Source organism: Oxyura jamaicensis, chromosome 3, assembly GCF_011077185.1.
Source record: "Oxyura jamaicensis isolate SHBP4307 breed ruddy duck chromosome 3, BPBGC_Ojam_1.0, whole genome shotgun sequence".
In the NCBI taxonomy this organism is placed as follows: Eukaryota; Metazoa; Chordata; class Aves; order Anseriformes; family Anatidae; genus Oxyura; species Oxyura jamaicensis.
Window position 1 is genome coordinate 20,205,936 of NC_048895.1, and position 15,451 is coordinate 20,221,386.

At 38.7% G+C, this 15,451-nt stretch overlaps 1 protein-coding gene across 8 annotated transcripts in view; it reads left to right on the plus strand.

Moving 5' to 3' along the window:
- Positions 1-15,451, plus strand: part of CDC42BPA (CDC42 binding protein kinase alpha) — a 117,966-nt gene that overhangs the window by 92,870 nt on the left and 9,645 nt on the right. For 6 of the 8 annotated variants that reach the window (XM_035322090.1, XM_035322095.1, XM_035322091.1 and 3 more), the window contains 5 exons: positions 1,866-1,963; positions 3,194-3,278; positions 4,012-4,135; positions 5,436-5,553; positions 15,284-15,401. In XM_035322090.1, the coding sequence (XP_035177981.1) occupies positions 1,866-1,963; positions 3,194-3,278; positions 4,012-4,135; positions 5,436-5,553; positions 15,284-15,401 (543 nt within the window). Of the gene's footprint in view, positions 1-1,865; positions 1,964-3,193; positions 3,279-4,011; positions 4,136-5,435; positions 5,554-9,093; positions 10,962-15,283; positions 15,402-15,451 lie in introns of those variants that run through there. The other 2 variants (XM_035322096.1, XM_035322098.1) reach the window with 2 other exon arrangements.

Below are 15,451 nucleotides of genomic sequence, written 5' to 3' on the forward strand. Positions count from 1 at the left end.
TCCCCAGGATGTGAAATTCAAGGAAAATTACTCAACAGGTAAATGAACACTCAGCTTCTGTGTCAGCAGTTCTAAATCTAGTCAAGAGGATTTAATCCTGATCTCATTTATACTAGTTTTGACAGCTCTGTAACAGACTTGTGCTGCTGTAGCTAGTGCAAAGAGAAACCAAGGGCCAGGATTTCTAGGTCAGTCACCTGATGTCCTATTTCTAAACACCAGCCTGATCTCTAAAACAGCCGTAGGCCCTAGAGAGGCTAGTGGGATCCTTTTGCATTTGCTACAGCTGAAACTAGACTGTTGCTGTTTAAAGCCTAAAAATTTTATTATACTTTGGCTCAGCATTGTTATTTGAATTGCTCAAAGATAACAGGATCTGGTCATTAGACTTGTCTTTCTCTTAATGGTACTTATTCTTGCTTACTGATTTTTTTTTCCTTTTGTTGCTCTTTCATTCTCTCAACTCTTTTCTCATTCATCTTCTCTCTTTCTTTTTAATTTTCTTTTATTCTTTTTTTTCCATATTTTCTGAACTACAGCATAGGAGTAGAAAATGTATTTCAGTGGTGTAGAAAATGTATTTCCTAACATCATTGGGAAAAAAACTGAAAATTTTCAAGATTTCCTCTTCTAGTAAGAACTGTGTTAAACATTTATTGCATGTTTACTCAAAGCTGGGACTTCATAATTGTGACAGAGGAAAGAGAAAGCTGCAGTGCTTGTCTTCCTCTTTTTAATATCTTTCTGAATGCAGATAAAGATTAGACAAATTTGTCCTCAGATTATATGAGCACAGTCCTACGTTGATTTTTAAGATAGTCTGCCTTCTTCACTGTGACAACACTAGTCACGTTGCAGAGGAGAGTAATGTGTCCTCTGGTCTGAATGAAGCCCCATCTCAAGAAGAACAAAAAACAAGAGGAATAAGTTTTTACAGCCTGTATGTCACTTCTGTTTTTCAAGCAAGAACACGATTATTATGATGTCAGAACTCAGAAAATGAGCGAGTCAGAATAAAAGATTAAGTAAATGAATAAAAAAGTTATTTTCACATGTAGACTTTCTATACTGGCCATTGACATTTGTGCAAGTTTTTTCATTGCCTTAAATGAAGTGACTTGATGGCATTCAAATTCAGAACAGAGGTATATTTTATAGCAAATAGTGTTACATATAAACACAAGGTTGATGCTCTTGTTAATCTTGGCAGACTATGGCAGCTTTCTTGCCAACGTGGAAGTACTGAATTCTCCTTTAGATGTCCCAGTGGAACAAATTTCATGCTTAGAAAATGTGCCAGATGAGTAGCATAGAACTCCCTTTACAATGTGAAAAATTAGAGAAGAGAATTTAAACTAGCAGGAAATATGAAGACTCTACTGACTGTATCATGGTGCTTAATTTTAACTGATATTCATTTAGTACACGGTCCAAACACTAAGCACATTCATTCAAAGGACGGTTATTAAATAACAAGAATACCTACCACATCATGTACAAAACACAGAATCTTAAAAATAGGGTTTTTAGAGGAGAAAAATATTTAACAACATCAGTGGTAGAGTAAGTTGTATTTCCTTGTAGTTCATGAAGTGGTTTGGTTCTGCAATGTTAAAAGAAGAGTCTTCTGAAGCTTTTAGAAGTTGGGTTTTTTTGGTGGTGGTTTGCCTTTGCAATAAATTTAATGGCCATTTTTTTAGTTAAAATTTATTTTGAAAACTAAGGTTGTTTTTAGATTGTGCTTTGTGGTGGTGGTGGTGGTTTAGTTTTGCTTTTTCTTATAAATACTGTTAAACCATAAGGAATTGTATGTCGTGAAGCCTGTGTAAAAGCACATGACTATATGCCTAATCATTCCATCTCAGGTTACAATGCACCGTACCTCTCTGTGTATAGTGAAAATGCAATTGATATCTTTGACGTGAATTCCATGGAGTGGATTCAGACTATTCCTCTCAAAAAGGTAACTTGCTCTTTTGATATCAGTTGAAGAATGTGCCTAGACTTTAGTATTGCTTTGCTACATTCATACTTTTTTTCTTTTTAAGGACATTAGAGTTCATCATTAAAACTGCTTGTTTAAACATAATTGAACTAAAAGGAAAAAAGGAAGAAGTGTTTGAAAACTGGCACTACCTTGATATTTAGGAGGTGTTTGCTCAGCTGGAACAGGCTTCCTAGCAAGGTGTTTGATGACCCATGCCTGTCTGTGTTCATTTGGATAATGCCTTTAATAATATGCTTTAACTTTTAGTTAGCCCTGAAGTGGTTAGGCAGCTGGAGTTGATGATCTATGTAGATCAAAGATCATCCGACTGAAGTAATCTAATTCCAACTCTAAAGCTGTATTGGGAGAGGGAAGGGAAACAGTTTATCCTGGATGAAAAACAAAAGCAAAGGAACAGCTCATCCTGGATGTCATCTCTAAGCATGTGGAAGAAAAGAAGGTGATCAGGAGTAGTCAACATGGCTTCACCAAGGGGAAATAGTGCTTAACCAATCTGATAACCTTCTACGATGGAATGACTGGCTGGGTAAAGGAGAGAAGAGCAGTGGATGTTGTCTACCCTGACTTCAGGAAAGCTTTTAACACTGAATGGGGAAAAGGATTTGTTTCCAACAATTTACAGACTATTTGGAGAATGGATTTTTTTTTCCTCATGAAGCTGTACATCACAAGTATCGTTAGGTTTTAGCAATCTGTATATGCTCTTAAGTCACAAAGTGTAATTGTGGCATGATGCTAACACAAAATAAAATCGTAGTGCTTTCTGCATCTGATAGACCAAAACTGTATTATTACATGAAGTATTTTATGGAACAATTAATTTAAATGCTGGTAGGAATGTTGTTATGCCTATGGCTTTAAGTGGAATTTTAGGCAACTCCTTGTGTACTGGATCTCCAAACAGAAGTTGAAGATCTAAGATTGTCCTTTCCCCTGTTTTGTGGCTATAACGACTCTCAGTTGTTACCTCTGAGAGCAGGCATGTGTCATTGGATACTGCTTCCTCCAGGCTGTATTTCTTCTGTGGAGTAGGCTTTGCTCTGGCCAATTACACTGTTCTGCTCCCTGGCTGCCTTTATAACAGTGCTCCTTTCATAAAGATTAGAATGCTCCTTGGAACTTCCAGAATAAGATGCACTATTTAAATATGAGTTATTATTAAAAGATTGGTTTTCCTTCTTTCAGGTACGACCCTTGAATACAGAAGGATCGCTCAACCTTTTAGGATTGGAAACAATTAGGTTAATATATTTCAAGAACAAAATGGCAGGTAAGTAAAAAGGAGCCAGTTTTCATCATGCAAATTTTTGTTTAGAAAAAGCATTTTTCTCTTGGCCTGAATCTCTGTGCATTGTAGAAAGTTGCATATATGCATACATCTCTCAAATGTGTACTTGTTAGTCTGGGAGAAAGCCATGTTTATATATTACACAGTGATTGCAATGATACAGATATCTGGTAGGCAGGTAGCCTGATTTTTTTTCCTTTTGAATAGTCAATAAAAATATAAAAAATACTTAAAATAGAAAACAGAATGACTAGTTGTTCCCCCACATCTGAGATAGCCTGCCAAAACACCATCTAAAAATACTTGCACAATATAGGGCTTTAATAATGATCTTGGCAGTGCTGAATTGAAATTAATCTTATACTTCACCTAAAGAAACCTTTCCCAAAGGTCAGAAAACAAACGTTTTATACTGTGAATTTTTTTAAAGTATGTTCTCCTTGAAAGGGGAAAATAAAGGTTTTGTTTGAAAGAATTAATATTTATTTTGAGAAATATGGTTGTGGCAGAAGGGTGACAAGAAGGGTTAAGTCTGCTTTTGTTTAACAGAGTAGACGGTGACCAAGAAGACCCCTAAATCAAGGAGCATATATTCAAACTTGATGGAAAATGGGTGGTGTGCTACATTAGCAAAAGTAGAAAGAGGAAATGTCTTTGAATTCAAATTCCATGAATGCCTAATGAAGTTTCTGGATCATTTTCGTATTGATTCCAGAGGGCGATGAGCTGGTAGTTCCTGAGACATCAGATAACAGCCGGAAGCAAATGGTTCGAAATATCAACAATAAGCGCCGTTATTCATTCAGAGTACCAGAGGAGGAGAGGATGCAGCAGAGAAGGTCAGTATGCAGCCTGTACTTGTCTTCTGCACATGCCTGTGGGTCCTGAAGAACAGTGGGTGATGCCAATGTAGTAGTACTTCACTTGCTGCTTTCTGGAATGCCCATTCAGATGTTTCTGTGTCTTCACGAGCGTGTTAATCCTCTGTATAATTTCTGTTAATACCAGTTTAGAAATGGATATACGCTGGTTACACAAGTAATTTCATTAATACAAATCATCTGAAACAGCTCTAATTTGGAATGCAAGTTTCCACATACTGTATGTAGGGACACAGGTGTGCACATACATTGTATATGGAAAGATCTGTAATAAACACTTTCCAAAAGGAGATAACGGTGCATATATATTAATTATAGTCAGACTTTGTTCTGCTTTTCATTCTAGAAAGGCAGTTCTACGCTCAGCAGTATTCCAAAGCACATGCTTTTCAGATTTATTTAACTACATTAACATTCTGTAAATTTCAGAAAACTCACCTTCAGGGGGCATAGGACTGCACGACATATTTCTAAATAGAAGTCTTCAGCAGGTCACAAAAACTTTCCTAAATGGCAGTTAAATTAGGTTTGCACTATTCATTCACAGTGTTCACAAAGCATGTTACTGTCCGTTTACTATCACCCACTGAGGATGGCCTACTACTGTGCTAAACTACTCTCCAAGTACTTCAGGTTTCTAACTTTCAACTTCTTTCATGAGTGACTGGCTCTCAGCTTTCTTTTCTTTTTGGCTCTAAGAAAAGTAATATGTGTGTGCAGTGGAGAAAAAATTCTAGTTCTTGTTCTTGACTTTTCTGAGCTGATTGTGGTTTGGTCTTTTAAAATTGTATTTATTCTGAGCTCTGAAATGCCTACTTTTGGAGAACTTGTAATGCCATTCTGACCACAGACTGAGAAAGGTACCGCAGTATTACTTTAATTCTGTTCTCTTATTTTCTCCTTCGTTTTCATCTCTGCTTTGTAATACAGCGTCACAAGTGGATTCTTTTGCTCATCTTACAGAGCTTTTTATCAGCTCATAGTGGTTGTATATTTTGTGACTTTTAGTGACTATTGGGTGTGGGCTGTTAGCCTGCAAGATATCATTCATTTGTTCTGGCCCTTAGCCCTCTCTTCAAGCTGGAACTTTGCCAGCTTGCTTGTCCATGCCAGCGCTGATAGCAAGAGTTTGTTATTGCTAACATGGTTAAATAGTTAATTTCCATTTTAAGATAGCTGATAATCAAAGCTATAATTATTTTTTTAAACGGCTATCTTCACCTTGAACAAAATATCTAAACAGTATTTTCTTTTCCAGGGAGATGCTACGTGATCCAGAAATGAGAAATAAATTAATTTCTAACCCAACTAATTTTAACCACATAGCACATATGGGTCCAGGTGATGGTATTCAAATTCTCAAAGACCTTCCAATGGTAAGTGCAAAAGTACATGTGAGAATGACTGACTGCAACAGAGGCTGCAAATAAGAGAAAGACAACTACAATTTTAAATATATGTTCAGAGTGTTTGATTAATTTCATATTGGGAACAGTGTAACTAGGGAATGGATGCTGTTTGTGATAAAATTTACATGAAGAGGATGACACTTAAGCGTTGATGGCAGGGGAAGGATTAACTAATGCCTCTTGGGTTTTAAGACAGGTTGGCTTCTCAGTGTTGGTTTTAGCTTTTATAGCATTTAGAAAGGTAAAAAGAGGATTTTAGCCTGGATACATTGTGGAAATGGAAAGAGAATTTTTTTTTCTCCATGAACTATGTTACTGTAGGTTCAATTCCTTTCTTTTCTTCCCATCCTTAACTGCAGCTTAGCCTCTCTCTCTGCAGCCTCTTCTCAGATAGTGAACCTGTGGCAGTTTAAAAGCATGTAGTGTCCAAATTTCTTTCAATGAGTAAGATGCGATTTTTCATTTTCTCTCCAAATTAAGTAGATTCAGTGAAACAGAACTTCTTAAATGAAAACTGTCCTTTAAGTAAAAATGAAGACAAAACTTGTAATAGCACACACGTGTGTTTCCACGAAGCCTTTTTAAGGAAATACTCAGCAGGAAGTTAGTGAAGTTAGTGAAGTTTTTGATGAGCTACAAATTAATATTTAGTTCAAAGGAGATAATCACACTGCTCACTTTAGGCTACACTGAACATCTATCTTATTTATGTGTTCTGTATTGCTTTCTAAACAATGGTTTTTCATCCACAATAGATTCAGGATATGATAATTAACTCTGTAAGAAAGACTACATAATACTATTAACAGCTGATATGAGTACCTCCATAAGACATAGGCGTATATAATTAGTACAGCAGCGCTGTCTAAAATGATCATCAGTATTACTTAGAGTTTACGCAGAAGGCAGGAAGTAGGAGGGCTTTTCAGTATCTGAAAAAATAAAAGGAAACAACAATAAGACTGGAAAAGAAAATGTGCCATGCAGTTGTACTGGCTTTGGAGCTAAAGAGCTTAACTTCTGGTTTCCAGATACTCATTTCTGCAAAAAATGGTCCTTCTGTGTTATGTTTTACATACTGATCTTTACATCTTTGAAGTCTGCATCTTGAACTGGAGCCCTTTGACACCGTCTTTTACTTGTATGAGGATAGGCAAGGAGAGGAAAAGATTTCCTTTAAATTTCATACTAGAGACACTTAGAAAAGGCTCTCTATAACAAATCAGTGCAGCTGAGCAACAAACAGTAGTGTGTGTATTTATAATGAATTAAAAATTAAAGGAAGCAGGCTGGTTCTAAAAAACGCAAGACAAATCCAAGGGAAGTTGGCTGAAGGCCAACGCACATCTCACCTGGATGTGTATATACATGTGTCTGCTGTTTAGTGATCATTTGCTTCAGGGCAGGATGCAGATCAGAACTTCTTTTCAACTCTTCCCTTACTAGTGTGCTCTTTCAAATATTTCTGGCTCTAGTCAAGTAGAGAAAATAATTACTAATGATAAAGGTAGGGCAAAAGATGTCTTATTTCATGAGTGTTGGAAGTTCTTGAGAATGAAAAGCTGAGAGGATTCTTAATCAAGCCCCAAATCTGGAAGTGTAAAATGAGGAAATACTTTACCTATAGATGGGGATTTTCGAGACTCTTATCTGGATTAATATTTCTTGAGCCGTATCAGCCTTGTATTAGCTAAAAGGTCATATTTGGAAATAGGATTGGTAATTTGCTTCTTACCAATCAGTACAATGTTTTGAAAGAAATTTAGGAATCGTTTTCTATGCTTAATATTGATGAGAAGACATTAGAAAATGTTTACGCTGTAAAACTGATTTCTGCACTTGTTTCACTGCTGCATCTTTTTTAAAATGTTATTATTAAAGCCTCTTTTATTGTAAGTAGTCTTAATGCTGGGAGAAGTCATTGCAGATAAAGCAAATTTGATAATTACTTTTATATTTTCAGTTAGAAGGTAAAGAATACTCTTCCATTCCTGTGTATGGCTTAGCTTAGTATGCTTCAGAAGACAATGTATTTATTTTTAAAGAAATATGGGAAAGATTGCTGCCTTTTACTTTGCAAATGCTTATTTCTGTGTACCAGAAGAGATGATAATATACATTTTTGCAGGTAGAGTGCTTCCACTAGGGGGACTAAGCAGTGCAAAGCTAATAGTTTTCTCAAATTGTCTTCATCCAACTACTTTAGGAGATGTTGCTTTTGAAATGTTGGACTACAGAAAGTGGATGAAAATACTGAACTGAGCCTTTTTCCTTGCTGTTTCTTCTGACTTCTTTGAGCAATTTCAAACGTGGCTGGATCTACCGATAGGAATTTGTTCTTCCAGCTGGGGTTTCTGCTGAAGTCAGTATAGTGTTACGTAGGCAGAAGGGCCCTTATTGATAGGGTTTAATAGAGAACAGATATTTTAATCTCTTCTTTGGATGAGATTGTCACATTTTAATAGCCAGCTCAGCCTAGCTTTATCTTACATCTGTGGATGAACTTTATAGCAAATGACAATTTTTATTTCCATGTATGTGTTTGTATATTTGTATTTATTATATACATATACATATGCATAAAGTGAATCCCATCAAAACCCATCCCTGCGGTCCCATTAGCCTGCCTCTGCTACCTTTGTCAGGTGAAGTGCCTAAAATTGAGCAGAGCACAGAATTAGACGTGGTGGCAGTGTCTATTGTGTGGCCAGGTTGCAATATCCTGGGAGGGCAGGTGGGGCACACACGTGGGCTGCCTTCACCCACGGCGTAACTGCCTCCTGGATGCAGTGCCCTGGGAGCTTCCTTGCTCCCAGCATAATGCTTTCCTTAATGATGTCTTTTGGAAGACCAGCTTCAGAGAGTTTAATTTGTACTGTAAAAGTACAAAATGAAAATCAGATAAATGGAGAGTTTAAAATTATTCCTGGCTATTTGATATGTTGTGTGCAAAACAGACACCTACATATGCACAGCATGGTTGTCTGCATGTGAGAATGTCCTTGCTGACGCAGCCACACAAGGGAAAAAGACGCTTTCTCTGTGCGTTCTTTCCAAAGTCTTGCAACAGGCACTTGATACGAGCAGTGAGATATATTTATGGTAAATTGCAGTCTTTTTGCCTAGTCCTGTGTCCTCTCCATAATGGACACTCTTGACTTCAGCATAGCCCTGTGTTTGCACAGAAGTGAATATGCCCAAGACTGAGTGAGGTCAGATTTAAAAGAAAATATATTAGGTGTAATCAAACAACTGTAAGTTTGCATCCTTCTTCCCTTCATCGCTATGAGTTACTTAAGAGTTTGGCTTTGACAAGCAAGTTTGTGGGCTAAGCCATAACAGAAACCAGAAATTCTTATTTGCTGTTAGCAGAGTTGTAATCAGTACATGTTTGTCTTTTATTGATGTGGATGCTAGATTGGGGTCACTCTACTGCTTTGTACAATTTAGAATTGTTCCTGTTAGTGTATCCCCAAACTTATTTATGTACGTGTTTTTCTTCCCTAGCAGCCTGTCACCAATTAACTGGCCGTACAGTCTGGCCTCCCTTCTGCCCTCTTGTCCCTTGAAGCCACTTTATCGTGGATGCTCCTTAGTAGTGAAGATCTGAAATCTGGAACTGCACTTACTGCAGCACAGACTACCGCTCTGTGTCCATCAGATTTACAGGATTGATTTTGCTTTCATATTCTGCATGCCTATTTTACATACAAAAGCTAGTCTCAACTGCCATGATATTTGATCATTAATGCTTCAGTTTGACCTCATTATACATGAGCCATTATACTTCCATCACAGATTATGTGTGAAGCTTTGCTTGTTTGAAGTGAGAACCTCTCAGAGTAAATGAATACTTAAACGTATTTGATATTCTTTAAAGACAGTGGGAACCTCATGCATGTATCTAATGGCAGAGTCCATGGAGAGAGATCCATGAAGGATTGTTTTTAAAATGTTGCCATGTCGTGGCTTTTTCACATTCATGAATGGCTAAATATTTTTATTGTCTGCAGTTGGCCTGCCCTTGGCTTTTTAGCTTTTTAGACACTCCCTTTTCTCCCTCATTGGCTTTTAAGAATGTAGCTGGCTTTGCTGCCAGTTCTATTGGTAGCAGGTATCTCAGTGAAGTCTGCGTTCATGGACCATTATTGGAATGGTGGCTTCTCGTACTCATATTTAGATGCTGCTAAACTTAGTAGAAACAATTTAATATATATTATATATTACGTGCCATAATGTGTTCATTGATGTTTCAGTTAACATGCAAAGCCTCATAATGCCTATGCATTCAAAAAATATTTAATTTGGATTTTAGCAGCTGAGAGAAATGAAGAGAACAGTAACAATAACGTTTGATGATATATATTGGGATGTGATTTAATGTTCATCCAAACTTTGCTATATTCCACATACAAAAAGTAGTGCCTTAGGTTTAGTAGAGGGGTAAGCTGAATTTTTACCATATTTTATTTCAGTAAGTCCTAGCATTTCTAATGTTACTCGGACCTGTTTCTTTTAAGGTGATGAAATCAGTTGGATAAAGGGAAGAGAAAATTAGGAATGGTGTTCCGATTTGCTGGTGGCCTTTGGTTAAACCATCCATTCAGCAGGCTGACCTGCTGAAAACATACAGATGGCACAGGGAGTGAGATCAAGCCTTAAAATGCTTTTCTGTTAAATCTGGATTTAGATGAATTTGAATAACGAGCACTTGTGTCAGCATGTTCTGAAGAGATCAATTCCAATTTTTTCCTGCTTAATTTGCCCGATTACTTTTCTCTCCTTTTTCTTTATGTCACACTTTGGGGGCACGTTGCTCGGTTGACCTGTTAAAAACATTTGAATTTCCCAATACTTCTGCTCTTTATATGATAAGGGCCTACTCTTCTGGAGTGCAGAGACGTCAGTGCAAAGTCTGTTCACCACTGCAGCGCTGTCAGGCTCAGTGGGCACACAGGAGGAAATAGGCCTTGTGTTCTCTGTGTACGACAGGGTAAATTGTCCCAGTTGTCTGACACTAACCAGCTCACCTTCCCACCCAGTCTGTGTCCCTTTCCTGTTGAAACACTGTTCACACCTGTTAGAAATACTCTGTGTTTGTTGTATGGGTGATACTTAATTTTAATGGAATCGCTAAAATGCATGACTAATAGAAGGAAATCTCTTACGATCTTTAACTGTTGTGTATTCTCATCTTTTTTCTTCCCACACCATCTCACCTGTGTTCACCTTCCTTTGTGTTATGTCTGTTTTAGATTGTAAGCTCCTCAAGGCAGGGAACTGATGCTTCTTAACTGTCTGTAAAGCACCTTTTATAACTGTGGTGCTCTTTGAAATATCAAATTCTAATAAATATTAGAATTTATTCCCAATGAGTTAAAAGTTGTTTTTTAATGTTTTAGCAACAGCAAGGGCAACAGGCCCAAGTGACACCATCTAAGGAAAGTACTCAGAGGGCTGGGGGTAACTGTGTAAGAACCGGTGCTTTGACAAGTGAGCAGGGTTGCTGTTTGGCTGTCCTTCAGTGTTTGGCTGCTTTTGCAAACTGCTGTTGCTGGTGTAACCTGCACAACCATCCTTCATTGCTTTCTCTTCCCGTTGTCTCTGATAGCAGCACTCCCCTTGTCAGTTCCCTCATCATCGGTCCCGTATGGTGTGCTCTCTGAGCAGCTTTGAACACATCTGCCACGTGACTGTTAATTCAGCTGAAAAATCCCTCTCTTACAATTCCATAAGTGCTGCATTTCCCCCATCTCCTCACTCTGTCCTGGGTACTCCAAACTTATGACTCTGAGGGTATGGACAGCTGAGCTCACCGTACTAACACTGTAACTTTCCTTTTGCCTGGCTATTAACATGGGAGAAAAACCCTTGTGAAGTGGTTTCCTTCACCCCCTAACTTTCTTCTGTCCCAGCTGATTTGTTTTCTGCTGTCAACTTTGGGCTTTCCACAGCTCTGACATGCCGAGAAACAGATTCTTCATGGCCTTAAAGAGAAAAAAAGTGTGTAACAACTGGGCTGAACCTTTTGCTGTGAAAATTGCATTTTAATCACCAGGAGGATCTGGGAATTTTTTATCCTTTTTTGTTCCACAGTGCCCATCCTCCAGCAGTCAGTGGCAGGGACGAGATGCTGTGTATCAGGTTGCGTTAGGAAAAGGTACTGGATGTGTCTCTGTTGCACCAAGCTTCCAAACGGTTTGTGATGAAATCATGTGGAGTGCAAGAATTTACACAGATGAGAGACACAGGTTGTGCCCAGACACAATCTAGGTTCAAGTACGTGAATGAAGTTGAAACATGTACAAGCAGGAAGATCAAAAATTAAAGATAACACCATCTTGTCCATACAGATCCTCTTAATCCTAGTGGTTTTAATCAGTGACCAAGGTAAAATACTGTGCTGTAGATACCCTTCCAGCTGGAATGTAAAATCTGGGGGGTGGAATTGGTACTTTCTTTCTTTTCATGTATTGTGCATCCCGGTCTGAATACGTGAGGTTGGTATGTCCTGTGGCGATTCAAGCCATACTAAAACACTTACACAAGTACTTGCCAGCATGTTGTAATTACGTACCGTGCTGGGGCCTCTAGTTCTGCTTAGGACAGGTTTGCAGGTAAATCAGAAATCGTCTGTGAGGTATACGTGTATAACGGTGGGTGGTTGCTCAGGGCTTGCGTGTGTCTGGGCTGGGCCCCCACCGTAATGGAAACGCTGCTGTTGGGTTCTGTGACCTCCAGACACTCTTCAGACACTTGCAGCAAACCTTCACTGCCAGACTGCTTCACTGTTCTAGACCCCTACCACTGGGAAGGGTTTTAGATACATTCCTACAAACCGCGCTGGAGAGAATTTAAAAATGCAGATGAAAGAACAATGGATTTTTCATAAGGTTCCAAAACCAAATTGCACACCTGAACTTGGACTGGCCACGTGCACAGTCACCTGCCACTGCTGGGTAACGGTCACAGCCATTAATATCCAAAACCAGAGTTGCAGCGTTTTGGAAAACATACTTCTTGGTGCCGGGTCTGCATCCATCCTGGCTTTCCTGTTGGAGGAGAGGTGCAAGTATACAAGAGGAATGCTTCATCAAAACGCAAAAGAAAATGGAAAAAAAAAAAAAAAAACTTGTTAAGCAGAAATGAATTTGTTTCTCTGTTAGAGGGCCATTGTAGGGTCACTGAAGTGTATTTCAGTGGGGGTTAATTTTCCTGCTAGCTTTTGGACTGTTACTCCAGATGAGGGGGTTTTGTCTCTCAAAGTAAAACAAGCACAGGTTTCATTTTTTCCCCTTTAACTTCCTGCATTTTCCTGCTCGAGAACTACTGCTAACAACTGCCAGCTATTTTGTCTTTGACTCTTTCTGCATTATGTGCCTATCACTTCCAGGATTTTTTTGGTCCAAACCGCCAGGGTCTCCGGCATGTACTTAGTTCATTTTTAGATCAAAGAACAATAGATTTGCTCTGTGGAGAAACTTTCTACAAGCAATTACATGGACGTTGCAAACTGAGGTCATGAAAAGTAATTGTCAGCAGCAACACTAATAAAATAAATTAGTCTTTTTAACATACTCCTTCCTTCCTTCCCCTGATGCCTGTAGGTTATCTATTCAGTTAAGGAGGCAGATTGCCTTGTCATTAAATGTAATTGCTCTCCTTGCAAAATTAGATGTTGTAGGTTTATCCAAGTACGAAGCGCCTTCCATGAAACTTCGGTGTGCTAATTGCAGTGCACACATTTCCTGGTGCTGCTCTTGGCTTTCCGTTTTATTTCTCAAAACACAACAATAACCTCTTCCCTAGAGTATTTGTTCCTTTGTGTAGCATCGGAGGAGCCTCTGGTCTTTATGCACAGCCAGGAGGAGCCTCTCGTCTTTATGCACAGGTTGCTCACGCTCCAAGCTGTAACTCAGATTGTTCATTGCATGGTTAAGGACAGGAGCACAGATTTAGTATTTGGTGCTACAAAGTAGGTTGTTTGTTCTCATCTGTGAAAAAGAAAAAAAAAAAAAAAGGTAAGCAAGAGGCAGCAGCAGGATCCCACAAGTGATTTAAAATAGAACTGTATAAGCCTTTGGGTATAAATCCTCACTGACAACACTGCAGAAGCGGTTACGGGGAGAATTAAACAGGGCTTTTCCCTTGGTAAGGTCTCTGATACTCTTTTTGGTGTTTGGGAGAGATTTTAAATTCTTCTTTGTTTTTCGAGTGTTAAAAATGAGCCGTTTCTAGTCCACTGGGGAGATGAAAAGCAAAGATTTGAGTGTAGTAGCAAGGGGGTCTGTGATAGCAATGACTCTAAAAGTCACTGTAAAATTGGAGTGACAGCAGATTGGTAACAGTTGTCTGATAAAGTTTGCACTATATAATACTTATTCGTCGCAAAGCCTTTATCTAAATATCCACCTTAAAATATATCCAGAGCAATGGTTGGTAGCTGAAAGTCTCTGAGAATACCCAGGGGTGGTGGGTGGGGGAATCTTTGTTCTGGTCTGAAATTTGCATAACATCGCAGCATAAATAGGCATTGCAATAGAAAATGTTGTTTTATTGTGCTTTATTTACCTTATCTGAGAGAGAGGATGGGAAAATAACTAAATATGGCTAGGAAGAACTGAACAGTTATTGCAGGAGCTATTTTGTAAAGTGGAAATAAAGTAATGCTCGGAGCTACCTGCAGGTCTTTTCACATTCTGCATCTGTAAATGTTCCCTAAACCAAATTCTGGTTAATGGTAATGACTTAATAGTAGAAATCTTGTTAGTCTTGTGTTTAGGCAGAGATGAAATGATGAGAAAGGGTATCAGAAATCCTGGGTTAAAAACCAGCTCATCTTTAGGCTAACGAAGCTGAGAATCCTTTTTCCCCACAGTTAGCTATAAGTTAACAGAAGCAGAAATAAAATCTCCAATTAGTGACTTAAAAGCATTGTTTTTCCTTCAGTTAAAGACATAACCTGCTTTTAAGGAACGGCCGTGTCCAAGCAGAGGCATTGTGTTTTATCTCTCCCCTCAGTAAAGGACCGCTTCAGTCCGGTAATAATTCAGCAAATCTCGCTGGAACTCTTAGGTAGTGGTAATGGAAATAAGTAGAAAAACTGATGGCGGGTGCTCTGGTCATCCTGTTTGAGCAGGCTGAAAACACGAGGCAGATTCTTACTTTGGTTCAATTGATGGAGGTCTGGAGAAATGCTGGTAATTCCTTCAGAATCACCTGAGTAATGGAAGATTGATCCAGTAGGTGTTACAACTCTGCAGGCATTAGGGATTAATATGGTTACCATATAAAGTTATGCATGCAAGCTGCAAAGGATGGTATCAAAGAGAGAAAATTTAATAAAATCCTTAGAAATGTGCTCAGAACGCATTATGCAATAAATCTTGAATTACGTCTGTAGCAACCTAAGCTTGCAAACCGTTCTTTCAAAGAAATTCTTGAACTATTAGACTCACTTCTCAGTTGTCTGCATATGTCTGCATATGTCCATGTAATTCAGCACCTTCCTAGCGTGTGCTTCCAGTCTCTGCACTAAACTGCAGAATATTAGTTTGCAAACTTTGCTGACATGCTGCTCAGACAATTCGTTTCTGGTAAGGGTGGGTTGTTAATGTGTTCTGGGGCCTTCCTTCCTAACATCCAAGGATGAGCTAGCAGTCGATAAAAGACTTGTTGTTGTGTGTCTGCATTTCAGAATCTTCGGCCTCAGGAAAGTCGGACTGTGTTCAGTGGCTCTGTCAGTATCCCGTCGATCACGAAATCCCGCACAGAACCAGGACGATCAATGAGCGCAAGCAGCGGGTTAGCAGCAAGTAAGCAAACAGACCTGTGTTGGTTTGGGGCTATGCACAAGTATGTCGTT